This window comes from Ostrinia nubilalis, chromosome 4 (genome assembly GCF_963855985.1).
Source record: "Ostrinia nubilalis chromosome 4, ilOstNubi1.1, whole genome shotgun sequence".
NCBI classification, from domain to species: Eukaryota; Metazoa; Arthropoda; class Insecta; order Lepidoptera; family Crambidae; genus Ostrinia; species Ostrinia nubilalis.
In genome coordinates, this window is record NC_087091.1 from 11,222,623 (window position 1) to 11,243,464 (window position 20,842).

The window sequence follows — 20,842 nt, forward strand, 5'->3', positions numbered from 1 at the left end:
GTTAAAAAGTACAAAATATGCCATTGTTAAAAAATGGTATACTATCTCCCGGAAATTCACAATATATAGCAGTTTTTATTTGAACTTTTAAAAAGCTTTTATCAAAAATTATTTGCAAGGTGGTATACAAACAAGAATCCTAATTCACATCGTATTACTTATACTGTTTTGTCCTACAATTTGCATCGTTGAAGTACATATAGCTATTGGGTAAATATAAAATGATGGATGATGGACATTATTCTACCCTCTGTACATATCGTTTGTCATATTTTCAGTCAATATAAACTTTTAGTGAAATTACCTACCCCAATTCATAAAATATTTATTGATGTATTGTATGTATAACCTACCTTTTTTGACGGAAGTGGGAGCCTAACGATTATTTCACGCTTTATTAGCCAAGCGAGATACTAATAGTTTTTCTACCAGCTCACAAGATTGATAGTGGCCGTAAGTGATTGGTCATCATTTTTATAATCAATTGTTGAATTTGCTTTTACATATTTAGAAAGTTTCAATATAATAAAAACCCTTGTTCTTTGATTTTTACTTGAAATAAAACCCAATGATTATTTAATAAAATCGACTCTACATTACGTTATAAATATTTAGAAGTCAAGGCACATTTCGACTGTTGGATTAAGTTAATATTTATAAGAGTTAAAGGAATAATGCGGAATCTGTTTAAAAACAAATTCTTGCCTGATTTAGTTTAAAAAAAAGCTACGTTTGTTGAAACTGTTATTGTTAAGGTATATCCCAACAGAGCAGCTAAAATTATTACAATTGATATCTACGACGCTAACGACGCTACGATCCTCGGCGTCGTAGGCAACGGAAGAGCGTATTAGCGAAGCTTTAAGCTCCGTATTTAATTTTTGACTATCGTCAAAAAACGAATGCACACAACCAGGATCAGTGGTCTTACTCAAGTCTTACGTCGGTATATGTTATAACTAGGTATTGAAATCGCACGCGCATAATGTTAGACTCTTAACTCTACATGGTGTTGAAAATATCAGGGAAGCTAAAAGTAGGGTACTCAAACACAAGATTATTGAAAACTACATAATACATTATCATGCTGAGAATCCATCAAAGTTCATTGACTTACCGAATACGAAAACCGACTTACGAAGTGGCGTCGCCCAAATCCAACTCCCGCCAAATTGAAACGATCACCGAATACACAGAACGCATTTCAGGGATAACGTGGTAGTCTGCGATCGATATACACGCTCACTGCAAAGCCGAGCGGGCGCTACGCGCGGCTCGCTGTGCACCCAACGCTTCTACCGCACATATTATTCTCAAGTTATAATTTTACACGCACGTCCACTCATGAGAAAAGCAACTTGAGACGACCGCAGCGTTCGAAACCTTAATACTTCCCTTCGCTGACAATATTAGGTGACAGAATCAGCGATGGAGCCAATCGAATACCTTCCAACGGATAATTTGCACAATTTTGCAATCAACAACTTTACCGTGGGACGATACAAATAACTTTGTTAACCTGGATTTCGTAAGGAAAATTTTGAAAAGTAACTGAACACAGGAACGAACTTCACAACGCGTCAAGCGAATACCAAAATAATACGAACAATATGGGGACAGGAACCAGAGTCGCGTAATAATAAGAGTACACGCGTGGGGATGGTACGGAGGGTGCATTGTGCACCGGCGAATTTGGGAAGGGCCCGAACCGAAAGCCCTTGTTTGTTCCCCCTGCACTTGCGCAAGATGCGAACCAGTTTTGATTTTTGTGAATCAACCATGGAGTTAGGCCGTTCACAAGGGGTCTTTCATCTCACCGGGCCGTTGCCCGTTAGATGTACCAGGGGCTATTGTCACAGCCCCGCTCACGATAGTACAAATAATAAACTCGAACTTTAAAATTAATTAAGATTTTACTCGCTGATACGTTTTTTTTTTCTGTTGAGAATCACAATTTAACTTTTATGAAGTCTTTTCAAACCCTGGCAAGCAAATTTTATGAAAGTCTATATATAAGGTGATTTTAGCAGAAAAATTTAACAAAAAATCTGGAACCTAATTTAAATTTTTCATTATTTACATTACTTGGTGATAAATCGTAATCATAAACAGGGGTGGTTAATAGAAATGAATGGACAAATTGGACAATGCAATCTGTCCAATCTTATTAATTTGTTACTTGAGATTAAGAGTCACTTTTTAGTGGCATGCTGAATCTGAAACCTAAAACCCTTTACTTGTACTGATTTGTGAGGACTGGGTGGGCTAGTTCACCCAGCCCTCACAAATCAGTACAAGTACCTACATGAAGTAGGTATGGTATGGCGCAATTTGCGCGAACCACTCCTTAGCTTGGGTTAGGCATGACCCTGCAATGGGACAATTTAATTACAAGTAAATGATAGAAAGAAGATGATGAAGAAAATGTATAAAAAAATAAACGAAACGAAATGTTTACTGTGATTCAGTGCCCTAAAATTTTGCGCCTTATGATATTGTATCAACATTTCAATTAATCTGCCTTCTGCTATGTGCATTGTGCATTGAATTGAAATACACAACCTTACTTATAATTACTAGGTACGTACTACTAATATTAATATTATTAATACTCAAGTTATTTATCAAATTATTTTTAAATTAATAAGAACTTAGAGGTGGTCTGCAATAAATTGACTAAAATGAAATTAAAAGCGGTATTTTTAAAGGTCCCAAACGTGAATATCGTCCTAACAAAAAATGTTCTTAGAGTAAAATAGAATTACATAAAGGACTAAAACACTGGTAATTTAAGCAAAAGAAAATTATTATCTTTTTCCTCTTGGCAAAACACAAGTTTCCAGAATATGTAACTCCTTTCACAGTACATTTCAGTCCAAGAGACTTGGGGTATTTTGTGCCAGTCATCGTTCGGTGTTACAGCAAATATGTGTCTTAATGTCAAAACGAGCAAATTAACTAGAATGTATCTATCTTCAGAAACAGCAATTAAATTAAACCTTCTTGGTGAACAAAACCATTCTTCAATATTTCCCGTAACTACAAAAGGTTTAAGAGTTACAAAAAATCTTCTTATTTATTTGTCGCCGAAAATTTTTGATACTTGCTAAAGACTTTTCTGTTTGCGGAAATATGGCGTTCAAAGCGGGCCTAGTTTCATCATAACAATATTATTTTTTCATAAGAAAGAACCCTTCCTTTCTACCTTTGAAATAAATAAGCAACAGTTCGCTATTACACGCATGACCTTGTTGATTCCTTATGCAAACACCCTAATTTTATTTTAAATAAGGTGAAAGGAAAATATTTGCGAGGTATAATTTTATTAATCATAATCAGAAATGTAATTTAATTATTATTAATTAATTTCGCACTGGCAAAATTATCACCTGAAAGCAATTTTTTTTTTAAATTACAATAAACCCCTTCAATTTAAGAAAAAAATAATGCATATTTTTTGTCATCCTTCTAATTATTTATGCAAATAACTACTTCTCTAATATTTAATCTTATTTAAGGTTTAAAAGTTAGTAGACACAAACTGTTCATCATTCAACTAAATAAAAAAACAACTTAAGTTTATTTTTTACTTGTACTAAAACAATAACGTTACCGAATCCTTCAATCATTCTCAAATAATGAGTTATCTACAACTCATCATGTACTTTACAGTAAGTTTATTTGCACCAAGTAAAAATAATGTTTTTCCTCTCAATAGATAGATGGCGCTACACGTGATTTAAGACATACGTTCTCTTTGGTTTAGCGCTGCGCTAGCGTATCGATTTTACGCAGACCGCTCAGTATTTACACAACTAAAAATACAATTGAAATGTTTTGCTTTTATTAAAACAAATACGCGATTAAGTGGTGACATTGCGTGACTAATAATCTCCGCGTTGTCGTTTACATCGGATGTTAACATAAAAACGTGAAACGGAGCTATTTTTATGAAGTCGAGATAAAGTATCGAGTCTGTGCGGCGATGGCAACACACAAATGTCTATGAATTTGACCCCGAAGCTCGTGTCCCGAGCAGAAGGAGAGTGTGGTGTAGGGCCTAGCCCTTCGTTTTTAATTTTCATCTCTTTGAAAATTGTGTAAAATGGGCACATAATAGGTAAATAGTATTTTTTTACAATACACGCAATCGCCTCCGTTGATAAATCAATAAAATGAGTTTAGAAGTATTCCGGAAAAATACGTCGCTAGCAGTTCGTACGAGTTCTACAGCTAAGAATATCGTCAAATGTCGCGCACTGATCATTTCGAATCTATAAAATTAAATACAAGTGTTACACATATTGAAATTCTTGTGATTGATACAAAATAAAAGGTGTTTTTTCGGAATATACGTCATTGTATGAAGTGTATTACAATGTTCTCGTGATTTTGGTGAATGTGTTGAGACAATGGTGTATCGATTATTTTGCGCTAACGAAATGTCATCCCGGTGCCGTAGTGTTAATATTAGAAGTCTATGTTTGTGACCACTATTACTATTGTCTAGGCATCTACGCGTTTTATATTGAGCATGCAGAACTTGAATTTAGAGTGAGTGACCAAAATAGTGCAGACGATTCCCATTCGGATAAATTTCGTGCGCTCCTTGACAATATCTATTTTTTGAACATATCGTCAGGGAATAAAAGTAGTTTGCTACGATGTAAAAACATGACCTATTTAATTCCCCAATCAAATAATATGCCCCTTACTAAGCGTAGTCTAGGGCAAAGTCAATCCACATTATTGATTTTGGATTCTTGTTTGGTCAGTTAATATATTATTAAAAGCGAATACACTTTCGAGTGATTTAATTAATGTGTTACAATTAAAATATGAGCTAAAAAATCATTTAATGAAATTATTAGTAGTATAAATTACGATATTTGTTTTAATTTAGGACGTTTTAAAAGATACCTACAATTTCGATAACATTTGGCACCTAACCAATAAATGTGTTTTTATTTGTAAACTTCCTTAAATGTGAGGCTTCTTTAAGGTCATTTATAATTAAGTCATCACAGAATATGTATATTCAAATCGTTATAATTAATTACCTACCGTTTCTTAAAAGAAACCATAAATTCTTTTACTTTTTTTAATACATTAGGTATATTATTAAAAGTTTTAATATTGCAGAACGTTGCTATTAAGTATTATGTTCAAGCTTTAATTTATATTAATTTTGCATTTCTTTTTTGTTTCAGATATCGGCAGAAAAGGAAAATTGTGCTCAAATTTAAACACAGTAAGTTGCTTATTTGAACTGATAACATAAGTAAATTGTTTCAACATGGCCAACCCAAATCGTGAAAGTGTTAGCACTCGTTTCTCGGATAACTACGATCTGAAGGAAGAATTAGGAAAGGGAGCGTTTTCAATCGTAAGACGTGCTGTACAAAAATCGACTGGTTACGAATTTGCTGCCAAAATAATTAATACTAAAAAGCTCTCAGCTAGAGACTTCCAAAAGTTGGAACGTGAAGCAAGAATTTGTCGAAAACTGCAGCACCCCAACATCGTGCGACTTCACGACTCCATCCAAGAAGAACATTTCCATTACCTCGTCTTCGATTTGGTTACTGGCGGTGAATTGTTTGAAGACATTGTAGCACGCGAATTTTACTCTGAAGCTGACGCATCTCACTGTATACAACAAATTTTGGAGTCTGTACATCACTGCCATCATAATGGAGTTGTACACAGAGATTTAAAGCCTGAGAATCTCTTACTGGCTAGTAAAGCCAAAGGTGCTGCTGTCAAATTAGCGGATTTCGGCTTAGCTATTGAAGTGCAAGGTGATCAGCAGGCATGGTTTGGTTTTGCCGGTACTCCGGGTTATCTCTCACCCGAAGTTCTCAAAAAAGAACCTTACGGCAAACCAGTAGACATTTGGGCATGCGGCGTGATTTTATATATATTATTGGTTGGGTACCCACCTTTTTGGGATGAAGATCAGCACCGACTTTATGGACAAATTAAAGCTGGAGCTTATGATTACCCATCGCCTGAATGGGATACTGTAACGCCTGAAGCAAAAAGTCTGATTAACCAGATGCTGACTGTCAATCCCAGCAAGAGAATTACGGCTTCGGAAGCATTGAAGCACCCATGGATCTGCCACCGCGAGCGTGTCGCGTCCGTCATGCACAGACAAGAAACTGTGGATTGCTTGAAGAAGTTCAATGCTCGTCGCAAGCTGAAGGGCGCCATCCTAACTACCATGTTAGCTACTCGAAACTTCTCAGGAAAATCTATGGTAAACAAAAAAGGCGATGGATCGCAGGTTAAGGAATCGACTGATAGCAGTACTACGTTGGAGGATGATGACTTGGACAAGGACAAGAAGGGCGTAGATAGAGCGTGCACCGTGATTTCTAAGGAACACGATGAAGAAGCTTTATCAAAGGCTGATTCTTTCGGAAAAGCTCGCGGCGACAGCAATGCTTCACTGCGACGGGCAGAAGTCATTAAAATGACTGAAGTACTCATTGATGCCATTAATAATGGCGACTATGATACATATTCCAAGTTGTGTGATCCTAATGTTACTGCGTTTGATCCTGATGCACTAGGAAATCTAGTGGAAGGTGTAGAGTTCCACAAATTCTTTATTGACAACACTCCGACTCACGTCAAAACCAATACAACAATTTTAAATCCGAGAGTGCATCTTCTCGGCGAAGACGTAGCAGTAATAGCGTATGTATGCGTGACACAAAGTGTGGATGCTGAAGGCCGACGAGCTACCCATCAGTCTCAAGAGACTCGTATTTGGCACAAACGCCACAACAAGTGGACAGCGATACATTTCCATCGCTCCTAACTAGCCCCTCTCCCTTTAAAATCCCTGAAGCCAAAGGAGAAAGGTCTCACTAAGAAAAATTTGTGCAATGGCGACATCAATGCAACAAATGTACGCGACTTAAAGCATTAGACACATTTGGAGACCATTTTAAATGTATCCTTCGGCAAAGGTATAAAAAAATACTTATTAACCAATTCTATGAAAATTTCACGAATTTTATTAGAACGTCTTTATATCCCTGAAAATTAAGTTAATACCTTAAAAAGTCTAAAATTATTATAACCACATGATTATGAACAACATCATATAACCACAGTTCGTTTTCTAGATTGATTCCCAAAGTAAAGTTTATCCATGTGGCTAAAATGTGATACAATTAAAAAATATCCAATGCTTTGTGCTAGTTATATTAGTGTACAAAATCCTAATCTCGGCCACGATCGAAGATGTCAACGAATAACGAGACAAGTTGCTGATCAACAGTATAAGAAATCTCAATCAATATTGGATCTGATAGAAATGAATCTACTTTATAAGTAAATAAAATCAACAAAAAAAATTCAAGGTTTAGAATTATTACTTAGCACATTTCTCAGTAAGTCTCTCTACATTTTTAACTATGAATGTTTTGTCGTGCTTAAAAATGGTGTTCTATTTGTTATCAAATACCTAGTTAGTAAGGTTTAAGTAACTAATAAATCATGCAGTTATTGGCACTATGAGTCTATCTTACGGTGAGTTAACTTTCTAGTAGATTATTAAATTTTAACATTTTATCTACTTTAGACTATCATACATAACTGAGTTAGATTTGTTTTCCACTAGTAGCAACTTTTACTAGTGCGGAGTCCTAACTTTATTACATTTTAAGTGGATTGATATCAATTTTGTCAATTTTTAGATTTTAATGTTGTTATGATTGTTCCGCTTTTAGCTTTCTTACTTACACAAGTAACTTATCAAAGGTATCCTACGAGATAACCGTAACAGTGTTAATTGAAATTGACTAGCGTGATTCTAACTAATATGTTAGTGTCCGTTAGTCGAGTTGCATTGATTTACAATTTGAATTGATAAGTTACGTTACTGATTTTGTACCTGATTATCATGATCAATGCCATTAAAGTTGAGAATATAGCTAATTGTTTTAAGTGATAACTGTGCAAGAGAAAGGTCTGATAGGTCGTTTTTCTACAAATTAAATGTACTTAATCATTATGAGGAGCTTTGTCAACCGTGATATTAATGTATAAAGAGGTGCGTTTTTTGCACAGTTTCACTTACGAAATGTGCTCTATTGGATCTGTAACTGTAAGTCTGCAGTAATTTCAGTATTTCCTAGAAGTAAAATTAGATATAAATGACATTTAACCATGTTTTTTACAATTTTGTAAAATATTTTAGTATAGTTAGCAAAACTTACGTTAATAAACATCAAGGGAATTGGAATTGTAATTAATAAAATGGATCGCATAATTAGTAAATTGTTGAAGTGATAGTTTCACTGTATCCAGAGTACATAGTTGTGCCATTATCATTGAATTTAGTGCCAATAACTGTAAAACTAAAAATGTATTCTAGTCTTTATTGTTACGCATATTTAGTATTTAATCGACGTTTTTAAATTAATTTTGAACATATACATAAATAGTAACTTACATTGTGTATATAGATAGATATTGATTTGCACATTGCATGTTTAAAAGTGTCGTCTTTCAATACCTACTATTATAGAGCTAATATTAATATTTTTTCTTGAAATAACTTATTTACGTGCGTTATCTAGTTCCCTTAAATTTATTTATTTATCAATATTTTTGTTACTGGATCTTGATTAATGTTAAATTATATAAAATAATAATAAATACCTATATACTTAAATGTCACACATGTATTTAAATATTGTTGTTTGTCACACTCTGAAAATAGGCGCATGTGCTGTGAATAATTTATCATTGGCCAATAGTATTTACCTAAGAGATAAGTTCGTTATTTTAGGGGAAAATACAAGGAGCTGAATCTGGTCTAGAAATATATGTAAAAAGGTAGAAAGTGCCTGAAAATATCTACCTATCTCCTACCTAAGTATTACGTAGGAACTTATGTCCCTACACCACGATATAGGTACGAATTCTAGTCCACAAATTATATTTCTAGATTGGTATAGCACTACCAAGCATAATACCCAGCTTTGTACGAAAAACCCAATAACATACCTATTTAACTCATTAGTTCCTACTTATTATCTGTTGCCATCATACAGGAATAGATAGAAACTAGTGTTTGATAGGAGAACACCTATTCCTGATACAGAATCTCAATACAGGACCATTATTCCACTAAACTCAAAATTTTATTGGAGCCTAACTGAATGGTAAAATTAATAGTTAATAAAAATATTATGATGGTTAATTAATAACTACTTACTTACCAACCATCTAAAATATTTTATTGATCTAAAAAAAATCATCTCAGTATGGTCACAACTAACTTAATATCAAAAATTTCATATTTACAAGCAGTTATTAACTAAATAAAGTAATTATGTTTTTTTTTTATCCTAGTAAATAAATTGTTGTTGAAAGTTCATACCGATTTATGAATACCTACCCAGTATCATAAATTTAACTGATAGGTACCAATTTCCAAATATTAACCCAAAGATAAATACAGGATGCACAAAATGTATCATGTACCTACCTACCTTCCAGATTTTCACTAAAGTTCTCCATTTTAAAAATAATTTAATGTATTTTGTATTGTCTTCCCTTTACAGTTTTCCAAATAAACATCAATAATTGTGAAAGGAAACTTACCAGCTTCAAATTACCTTTAATAGTTACATACTTTGAAATTCTGATAGCTCTCCGCAAATTGTTAATAGTGCACTTTTACCTGTTTGCATGCATTTATCTCACTGGCTTTTACATAATATATAGGAGAGCTTTTTAAATATTCCAACTTTTTCTATTGGCTGCTTTTTTTATTACTAACTTAAAAAATAATATACTATGCTATAAATTTTAATTATTATTTTACATTGAAAATTATTGTACTTACATATTTTATAGTCTGGGTTACCATTAGAATATACATGGTATGTTCTTAGTCCAGCATTGTGTCGGACAATGGCACGATGCGGCTAAATATAAACCGTGTGTGATAGAAATGGTTTCCTGGTGTTAAGTAAGCATGTAATGTGGGTGCAGTGCAATGTGGAAACAAAATAATTCAAAGTAAATATAAATTACATAACTAATTAGGATGAGTAATTTCTGTTGTATATTTTAAATATATTCCTCATGTAGTATCTTGCTGGTAAAATTCTTCATAGTGTAAAATTTTGACCATTCAGCTAGATAAAGTTGTGTTATTATTAATATTTTACATAATAAATTAAATAATATAAGCAAGGGTATTGTTTGTAAATCTATTAACAGCATTATTATTGAAGTTATTATTAGGCTATTGTATTGGGAGAATGCAATGTTTTTAGTAAAATTTATTAATCAATATTGCACCCTTGCTTGAGTAAGCCGTTGATGTTATTTTGTATGTTTTATAGATTCATACTTCAATGCACTACAAATATCATTTAGTATTTGCTTTTTATTACAATAAAGGCTAAGTTTGTTGTAGAATAATTTCCATATGTGAAAGTGTAGGTGTATTAAAGAATTGTCGGTAAATATATTTGTATTGAACATAATTTCTTGAACCTCTGCATTGCCGATTATCATGTAACATTCTCTAAAATAAAGTTCTTTTGATCTACAAAAATAATTTATTCCACCAATTCAAAATTGACAATAACTATATGCATAATCTAGTCTAATATTCACTACACTACACTACATACATAATATCACATCATTGTCATACCTCACTGCAAGTTCAAAAACTTAATTTTCTTGTAAACTCCTTTACAGCCATCCAATGTGACATTGAAGTTATTCAGAATATTACTGAAATGTGACTCACCAATAGTTTTATCTCTTAGTTCATCTTCAATACACATTTTTAAAACTTCTTCAGTTAATGGTTTAAACTCAATGAATTTTTTGTATACTTTCACATCCTCAAAAGCTTGGAATAGTTCAGAGTGAAATGATTGGTCACACTTCTTCACAAAGTCCTTAGTTATAATGTCACAATTGTATACAAGTATCACTGTAATTTTTCTATTTAAGTTTTCACTTTTTTCGATTATTTCCACAATTTTTTCTTTCACCTCAAAATCGTTTTGTCTTAGGTCATCAACAACTACTACAGAAGTGTCGCAAATATTCAATCCCAGCATTGTCTCAGTTGTAAATGTGTTTCCGAAGCTAGGCATTGTATAATGATACACATTTGTACTATTCCATACGTTCTCAAAGGCCAAAGAAGTTGTATAAGTCTTCCCAACACCTGTTCCACCATACATAAATATAATTTTACTTTTAGAATCTTCACTAAGTGCTTCTATGAAACTTTTTATGGCTTTGGGTTGTCCATACAGACGGTTATCAAGTTTGATTTTCAATTTCTTTAAATCCAAGTCATCAATGCATTGTATATTAGAGATGCAGAGCATAATGGCAGTTAAAGGAAGCACTAACAAAGCCAAAACTAAAAATTTAGGACTTAAGTAGGTGCTTTTCTCAGTTTTTCTTATTATGTGAAATTTATTAACATTCCATACCTCGGGTTTCAAAGAACCACTTGATTCTTCTAAAGTGGCACTAAGTCTTGCTGCTTCTGGCACATTGTCGCTCTCATTCAGTAGATGGTTCGTTTGTGTTATTATTTGTCCAGCAGTAACAGAGTTATTAACAGAATTTGTGCTTAAATCAACATCCATAGGCTCAAAGCTGATATCATTGTTAGCCATTTCTTTCGAGTGTTCGTTAGGATTCGAATAACTTCAGGTTCAACCGTCTTGCGTTTTATTAGGAACTTACACGGTACTTATTTTAGGATATGTTATTGACTATGTCTTTGTGTTAGTATCACGAAAGTTAAATGTTTATTTATAAAATTAATTTACAAAAACAAATTCGCTCCACATTTCAAAATTTCGTGTCTTGTCAATGTCACTTTGATTGAAAGTCATGTCAAATGTCAATAATGTCACTCAAACCGGAAGCAAGACCTGTAAATACTCTTAAGAATAAGCGCCATCTATATTTTAAGATGTAAAACTGTACTATGTTTCTACTAGCATATTTTACAAGGAGACGGCATAAACCTTTTGCCCATCATTATCGCCAGAATCATAAGATCACAATCATGACTTTAAAAAAGAAAAATGTACATTGAAGATGTTTTTTATAGTTTTACAGTATTCATTAATCAAATAAAAAACAATTGATATCTAACCATCACCCATTTCACCATCATACATTAGTAGCGATTTCTACAATTTATTATAACAACTTATAACAAGAAACATAGGAGCACACTCTGCACACTACAGGAGAATAGACAAAATACAATAAAATAACTATTTTATAGCCTGACCAGGAACATAAAAACCCTCGCCATGTTGCGGAAAACTAATGGTACTAATTTCTTTTAATGGCAACAGTAACTGAAAACTTCATTGACATGTCACCTTGCATGTCAGTCTATTGTTGTCAAAGTGTAAACAAACTTTATTTTAAATGTGTGCAATTGATTTTGTGAATTAAATTGCTAAAATATTTTTATAGTCGTGAAAGAAAAGTGGTTCACGATGTGTTAATGCATTTGTCGAAGAGAAATACTAAGGGTTCGGACAATATTTTCATTGAATAATGTTTCCGACAAAGGTTGTCAAATTGACTGACATGTTTATCGTATAGTACAGTCCACTATGAAAATTAGCTGTAGTCTGTTTCAACTACCTATTTTAAAGTTTTTTGTCACTTTCTAAGATTTGAATTTTATGGAATTGGGAAAGAAGTACCGAGTTTGAAGCGTTCATGAGCAGACATTGCAGTTGAATATTCAAGTTCTGAATTTGTTTATTGATGAATAATAAAATAAATCCTACTAGCTCGATTGATGGTTTCATTTAATTTATTTAAACCAGGTTACCTTTAATAATATTTTTCGTTCATTTATGAAAATATCAAATTAGCCCGTAATCCTGAATCCTGATACATAAATTTAGCCTATTAATTTAATAACACATGTACGACTGTACTCAGTGTTGCACTATCAAATGCAATTGAAGCGCCTCTATGCCAGGGTTTTTATGTTCCTGGTCAGGCTATACTTACCTAAGTAATTAATAAAATCATCATTATAGCCTGACCAGGAACATAAAAACCCTGGCATAGAGGCGCGTCAATTGCATTTGATAGTGCAACACTGAGTACAGTCGTACCTGTGTTAAATTAATAGGCTAACTTTATTATCAGGATTCAGGATTACGGGCTAATTTGATATTTTCATAAATTAACGAAAAAATATTATTATAGGTAACCTGGTTTAAATAAATTAAATGAAACCATCAATCGAGTTAGTAGGATTTATTTTATTATTCATCAATAATCAAATTCAGAACTTGATTATTCAACTGCAATGTCTGCTCATGAACGCTTCAAACTCGGTACTTCTTTCCCAATTCCATAAAATTCAACACTTAGAAAGTGACAAAAAACTTTAAAATAGGTAGTTGAAACAAACCTCAGCTAATTTTCATAGTGGACTGTACTATACGATAAACATGTCAGTCAATTTGACAACCTTTGTTGAAAACATTATTCAATGAAAATATTGTCCGAACCCTTAGTATTTCTCTTCGACAAATACTTTAACACATTGTGAACCACTTTTCTTTCACGACTATAAAAAGATTTTAGCAATTTAATTCACAAAATCAATTGCGCACATTTAAATTAAAGTTTGTTTACACTTTGACAGCAATAGACTGACATGCAAGGTGACATGTCAATGAAGTTTTCAGTTACTGTTGCCATTAAAAGAAATTAGTACCATTAGTTTTCCGCAACATGGCGAGGGTTTTTATGTTCCAGAGCCCCGATTACGGTAATTTTTAACGTCAACAATCCAGACACGCTTCTCGATTCTGCGATACGATTGGTCGTTCAACAGCGTACGTCAGCTGTTTTGACCAATCGTATCGCAGAATCAGAAACGCGTCTGGATTGTAGACGTTATAAAAGTTACCGTAATCGGGGCTCTGGTCAGGCTATATCTTTTTACCAATCCTATTATTGTCCTTCTCCATAAAATTCTAACTCGAAGTACAGGTGGAAATGACGAAATGATTGCCCCTCTATTTTCCAACCAAAGGCAATAAAAAGTAAACTGTCAAATTGGTGTTGTCTGTGGTTACTGCTGCTTTGGCATTGGCTGACATGATTATTTTGTAAAATTCAAACGTTAATTTCGAAATGTGTGATAAAAATGATGGGAGTCCCAATAACTATAAATCTACTCCCCCGACTAATAAAAAGGTCCGGAATCCCTTCGATAAAGCATTAATAGATCGGTTACACAAACCGATATGTAGGTGAGTACATAGAAATAAGTTTCGTGGTAGAAAAGAGCCCACAAATTTCCCCATTAGATGTTTTTTTAACATGAACATATTTGTGATATTAGCCCGGGGATGTGCAAGATATATAAAAAGAAAAACAATGGATCCTTTCGTTGGGATATCGACCAGGCGTGTATGCTGGTACCAGCAGACATAGTTGTATGCAACAGCCAGTTCGAGCCTTCTCCTGACCCAGCCTTGGAAAGGATTGCTGAAGAGGCTACGGAGAGGTAATTATAAACAAACTTTGATCTTTTACCAGGTGTATTTTGAATTTAGTCATTCATTAGAAGAATTAAGTATTGGATAACTATTGCACAGTGTGGCATTTGTTTCCAAATGAAACTAAATAAAAGTTAAACCCTACCTACTCTACACTAGCTCAAACTAGTGGTGTAAGATTTCTTACTTCTTTATTGTTGAATACACAATCACTAGGATTTATTTAACCCATAGGATTTACCTTTATTAGTTAGAAACAACTATCAAGTAGGTAGTAACAGAAAATAAATAACCATAGATTTATGCCTGTTCATTGATCATGGTAATAATTCAAGACTAGATGGCACTGTGTAAAAATATGCAAGGTTGCTGACCTGGACATCTATTGCCATAATTATTACCAAACATTAATTTCACAGAGGAAATTTATTTTCACAGATTCTTTTCTCAAGAAATGGTAATGCCAAGCCCACTTGAGTCTTCCAAAAAAGTGAAGCCTTTGCTTCATACCTCAAGCGATACTAGTATTAAGTTGACAAGCTTAACTGAAGAGAAAACTGTTGTTTTAAGGGATGGTAAGTATACAATCATTATTTAACTAAATCTTAAGGTAACTAACTGCACTGTTCAGTTTACTTGCTCATTAATTGTATGTTTTATGTCACCTCTGTCTTATTTGCTTTTTTTTTTATTTTACCTCTTTTGTCTTTTGTGATGTCCATGGCAATAAATGTTTCTTTCTTTCTAACTGAAAAGTAGGTTATGATTTAGAACTTTATTGGTCAATTTTCACTATTATAAAGCAAATAGTCAAATGTAATGTTTTTCTCCACTCATATGAACTGACCTCTTGAAATATGTACCTGAAAATGGACAAACAGTTCAAAATTAATCCTTTTTCTTTATCACAACTTGTTTTCATGTTCAAAATGATTCATCTAAGGTTGTTTTTATATCCTTTACAAAGTAGCTTTGTATCTACATGTGCTTATTATGAAAAGTAGTTACTACATATTTAGCATAGTGTTCTTTAAAAAATCACATTCTTACAGACAGAATAGTGATAAGAAAAAATAATATACAATTTCAGCCGCTATTATTTATAAATAGTGAAGTTTAAAACCAGTATAAACATGATTTTTCACAGCAAATATCATTCTGACATCTATCACTTAAAGTTAAAACAGGTTGAAACACCACATTCAAAATACAGCATGTGGGTACATGGGGTCGGTAACAAGCGCCGTCACAAAAGTTTTAGGATACTAGGTTTTTTTCTAATAAAGAAATAGTTAAAGTTCTATTTATATTTTTCTTGTCATAATTGATTATGATGAGATTACAAAATCACAGCCTCTATGTACATAACACTCTAATCTAAAACTATATTTACCTTTAGACTAATGATATAGACATATTTTTTTATTAATTGCTTGATTTGATTAAGTTTCAGCACAAACTGTATTGACCCTGCCTCCAGAACTACCGCCAGAAATAGAAAAGATTCTTGAACCATTTTGCACTTTCACACAGGTACATAAAATACAATTTAGATTTTCTTTTATAGTTTCTTGTTCTTTTTGTTTGCATGTATTTCTTTTCTAGTTCTAATCATTTAAATTTTGGTTGTGAATTTCAGGACCAAAACATATCAGGCGACTATGAAATCACGGCCAACGGTTCTCTTCGTCGGAAGTTATTCTTCGAAGAGCACAGCGATATGGAACATTATGACTCTGAGCAGACGGACGATGAAATACACGTCGAGCGAGAGCCTCGTCCGCCTTCAAGCTATGAAGCACATACACCCATAATATTCAGCCCAGACTTGGTAAGTTCGAACTTTTTCGAACGTTTTTCTGAACTACTTAGCCAGAGTATTTCGAGGCGAGAGTGAATAGGCACTTAAAGGGCAGATATGTACCATCTTAGACTGCACCTCACCAGGCCTGGCTCACTCCGCGCGGTACATCCGATAATTACCTACAGCGAAGCGCCCCGCCGGCGGGTATTATATCAGTCGAGTGTCACGCGCGCGCCCGTCAGGACGCTGGCGTGCGTTGTAGTATGTACCTAATTCTATGATCGAAGTATTATTTAAAAATGGACATAAAAATAAATAAATATTGTGCGGGGTTCTGGTGTTTAAATTCGAAAAGAAATCTACACCGGATTTATCTTTTTTTTCGCTTCCCAAAGATGCTGAAAGGTATGTTGGTCATGTAGGTAATCAATAATTCTTAGGATAATATAGGAACCTAACCTACCATGACTACTGCTCAGTGCTCAGAATGCGTTCGTTCGTTTCAGCCAAATGACGTCCACTGCTGGAGAAAGGCCTCTCCCAAGGTTTTCCATAATGAATGCGTACTTACTTACCTACATACGTACCTCATTGTCATTACATATAAGTAGATTAATTAATTTTTCACTAGACAGCAACCCTAACAACGTAAGAAGAGTTCAGAGGCACGCGATAGAAAGAGACAAAACATGTAGGTGAATAAAATTGTAGGTACGTAGTGCTGTGCGAGCTGAATTCCACTGTATCGCGTCGTAGCAAGACTCGCATTTATTTAAATCGTCTTGCGGAGTAATCCTTCTGTACCTGTACTATTACTTATTCTGTGACCTCACTTAACATTAGGTGCGATTGCGGTCAAATATCTTCCTTGTGCCTATACATGTCTCCTCCAATATTTTCCTTCGAGCTGGTCCAGATGATGTGTTTTTACTCGCGCGTTTCGAATCGCGCGATCGTGAAGTAGTGTACTTTGAAGATGTTCATTGTTCATACTCTCTCCACATGCAGTCGCGCGTTTTGCCACTCGCGCATTCTGTTTGGTGATACCAGTCTGTATAATTAGTATAGTAATTTCAAGTTATAAATTTTGAGACATGTTTTAAAATAATTTAAGGTCTGCATAGTGTGCTGTAAACATAAAAATATACACTAATTTTTCCAAAAAGCAAAACATACACATCTTCAGCTGTTTGTATTGTAATTTGCAGAGTCGCGATTTAGTGGCTAACGGAATGAGGCGGACTTTTGGGACCCCACTCAAGAAAGGTGCTTCAAATCCTGGGAAGTCCTGTTATCGTAACAAAATACTGGATGTCGTTGACTTCGGGGAGCCGTGTTTCAGCCCCATCCAGTTTCAAACCCCGAAGCGGGTCGACCCAGAGTCGGGAGCATCTTCGTCCCCCGCATTTAGGTCTATTTCGCCAGTGACCAAAGCGACTTCGAGTGACGAGGAGGTAAAATTTTGTTTTAAATAATTTTTAATTTTAATATTTGTAACTATAAGCGACTGTGCGACCATCGCGGCCACTCGACGCTCGCGCTTCATTTCATATTCTGTTGCGACGACAGCTAATACAGGGTGTCCCGTAAATCAACGTCAAGCCGGAACTGGGTGTTGAGGCAAGTTGTGCTGGTTATCAGTATTTAATTGCAAATGGAAAAAGTGAAGATTTGTGGCAAAAGGAGTAAAAAGACCGTCACGGGGAGTAGATTTTTTTGATTTTTTTTAAATGCCTATTATTTTGAAAATATGCCACATAGATTTTTTTTATATTATTCTGATAACCATCACAACTTGCCTCAACACCCAGTTCCGGCTTAACGTTGAATTACGGACACCCTGTATAAGAAATTCACAAGCCGCAGCGTGATCGCCGCGATTGTCGCCCAGTGTGCGCTGTCGCTAAATGTTTCCCATTTTAGGCCGAGTCGTTTTTAACCGCGTGATTTTATAACCAAGTAAAACTAATGCAAGTGTCCGCACTGTGGTTTTTTCCCGCGACTGGTTTTACGTATATTTCGGGCGGCCGCGCGGTTTGGCGGTTTACTAACGGAAATAACTGTAGTGGGAACTCAGCCTTAGATAGGTACCTCTGGTGGAAAAGTTTTGGGCAAATCAAAATTACAAAATAAATGCAGTATTACACATTACACTACTTTTTTAAACGAACTAAACATAAATGTGTATAAAAAATCCATGTTTTAAAATATTGTAATAATGAATGACTAATATTTATGAAACACATATTTCAGAAGAACAACTTTACATCACCCGAGTCTGAAGCAATGGCAACTTGTTTGGACTGCATTTTATCGGAACCGGAGAGCGAAAAAAAGGGCCCGTGTTTTTGTAAAACGCCAAACAAATCGGTTCTGAAAAGAAGCACGTCGTTGAAAGATTCACCACAACGGAGTAGGAAAGGGTCATTTTCATTTGCGGAAAAACGAAGCTTGAGTTTGTCGAGTTTGCACCGCAGCCGGTCGGTACAGAAACTTGACTTTAGTATGGATATGAGCGTCGATGGATCTTTTCATGACCAATCTCAAGGTAATTTTATAATTACAAATACGTTTTCACGCCTATTCCAACACATAATAGATGTACCTTTTTTGCAAACAAAATGCTCTGTTTATGATGAGAGCTTATTTATTCATCATTATTATCTAATGTTAGTGATGTGTGCTGATAATGTTTTATATTTATAATACTCTGGTGTTTAATGCCCGTTTTCACCATCAATCCCTAATTTTCAAGTGACCCCTATGGTAACACTTAACAAGAATTTTCTTTTCATAGGGGTCACTTAAAAAATAGGGATTGATGGTGAAAACGGGCATTAGTCTGATAGAAATAATTTTATCATTTTTTCAACCATTTTACAGATTCGGACACAAGATCACCGCTAGGCAAGAAAGTAGCGTGGTCTATGGCTGAAGAATCAAGCATAATTCAGGCCAAAGCAGAATCCACTAAAATTCTTACAGAAATTCAGTCGTCCACTCAAATCCACAGTCTCAATATATTAGATGACACACCAATCAAGGGAAAAACAACCAGCAACGTGCTTTCCCATGAAATTAGCAAAATTCGTGCACCAACAATACTTACGCCCGTACACATGAACCTAGATTGTAGCTTAGACAATTTCGAGAATGCACTCAATATGGAGCATAAGAAGATAGATTTTAATAACGTTGATCTCAAGTTCTTGACTGAAAACATATCTCAATTTGATTACCCCACCGATGCCACCAAAGCCGGAGGCGATAGTTCAAGTAGTTTTAAAAGAGTCGACAGCGGGTTTAACGAAAACACGTTTTACGCTAACGCATCTAGCTATTACGAGAGTGCCATAAAACCCTCTGAGTTGACTGTGACTGACTTATCAAAGGCTAATAATAGTAAGACTGCTTTGAAAGAGATATCTAACGTGCACTGGATGAGAGTTGACAGCGGCTTCAAAGATGAGAACTCGGCCGACGGTACCCAGTTTTATACTGGCAATGATAGTTCAGTGAAAAAAGTTGCCAGTTTTCGTTTCTCAGAAGCGAAAGTAGAGGACAAAGAGAACATTGCCACAGAAGATTTCGACCGCTTCTTGGTACACTCTTCCAACAAAAACGAAGCTATGTCCATGTCTGATCTTTTCACTGAGGACATGACGTTCAACTGCAACTTTTCATCGACACCGTCGAAGAACAAATCGCGCAAACTCCATTCATAGCACTGAGTTAATTTTAAGTATATTATTATGAATTTTATATGCATTTAGACGAAAGTTTTGACGTTAGTCCATTAAATTGTGGATAGTTTTATTTGATTATGTTGCGAATGATTTTGTTAATAATGAAGCTATGACTAAGGAATAAGTATTTTGCATGAAATAATTATTTTGTGATTTTTGAGTACTGTGTGTTTACTTGAGTCAAGTAAAATTTTAATTAAATTGACTGAAATACCCTGAGATTTTCATATATCAGGTAACAACAATTTATAGTTTGTGCGACATTAAGATATACCCAAGTTTCAAGGGTAAATAAAACTAGATTGATTTGAACCGAGTTTTAACCGTCGATAAGCTAATATTTAAATTGGTTGCTTCTTATTTGATCAATTACAGGCTTGATCGTTACGCCCCTACCTTTTAATAATTCATATTCGATACGTGGTGTAACGACCTTTTGCGTAGTAACATATCGCGCATAGAAACATGCAAATGGTTCCATACCTACTTAGTAAAATAATGTTCATTTTTATTTATAGTATTTTTTTTTCTATTTTCGAGTTTAATAAATATGTAACTTTAATCTTATTTTTACTGTATAAACCCCATTTTCTATTTACTGCTATTGTGATAATTTATTCGCAGAGTAGCAGATTTCAATATTCTTCAAAGATAAAGTATGTCTGGCAAATGTTGGGATGGAATCAATGCCTTGATCGTGAAGTCTATTACTGATTTAAAATAGATGT

At 34.3% G+C, this 20,842-nt stretch overlaps 2 protein-coding genes across 2 annotated transcripts; both read left to right on the forward strand.

Moving 5' to 3' along the window:
- The first annotated feature begins 4,238 nt into the window (after positions 1–4,238).
- Positions 4,239–10,504, forward strand: LOC135071101 (calcium/calmodulin-dependent protein kinase type II alpha chain-like). The gene is given in 3 exon segments (XM_063964863.1): positions 4,239–4,554; positions 5,211–6,824; positions 6,827–10,504. Coding segments are annotated over 2 exon segments (1,584 nt in total). The 5' UTR covers positions 4,239–4,554; positions 5,211–5,296; the 3' UTR covers positions 6,883–10,504.
- A 3,621-nt stretch (positions 10,505–14,125) lies between these two features.
- On the forward strand, positions 14,126–20,676 carry LOC135071099 (uncharacterized). Its single transcript, XM_063964860.1, has 8 exons — positions 14,126–14,315; positions 14,408–14,572; positions 15,003–15,139; positions 16,012–16,097; positions 16,204–16,395; positions 17,577–17,822; positions 18,622–18,916; positions 19,252–20,676. The coding sequence occupies exons 1-8, from the start codon at positions 14,197–14,199 to the stop codon at positions 20,091–20,093; spliced, it is 2,082 nt and encodes a 693-aa protein (XP_063820930.1). The 5' UTR covers positions 14,126–14,196; the 3' UTR covers positions 20,094–20,676.
- Positions 20,677–20,842: the final 166 nt, after the last annotated feature.

Coding starts and splice junctions, on each gene's coding strand:
- LOC135071099 (XM_063964860.1), top strand. CDS start 14,197: ATGTGTGATAAAAATGATGGGAGTCCCAATAACTATAAATCTACTCCC. Junction 14,573..15,002: donor GCTGAAGAGGCTACGGAGAG/GTAATTATAAAC, acceptor TTATTTTCACAG/ATTCTTTTCTCAAGAAATGG. Junction 18,917..19,251: donor TTTTCATGACCAATCTCAAG/GTAATTTTATAA, acceptor ACCATTTTACAG/ATTCGGACACAAGATCACCG.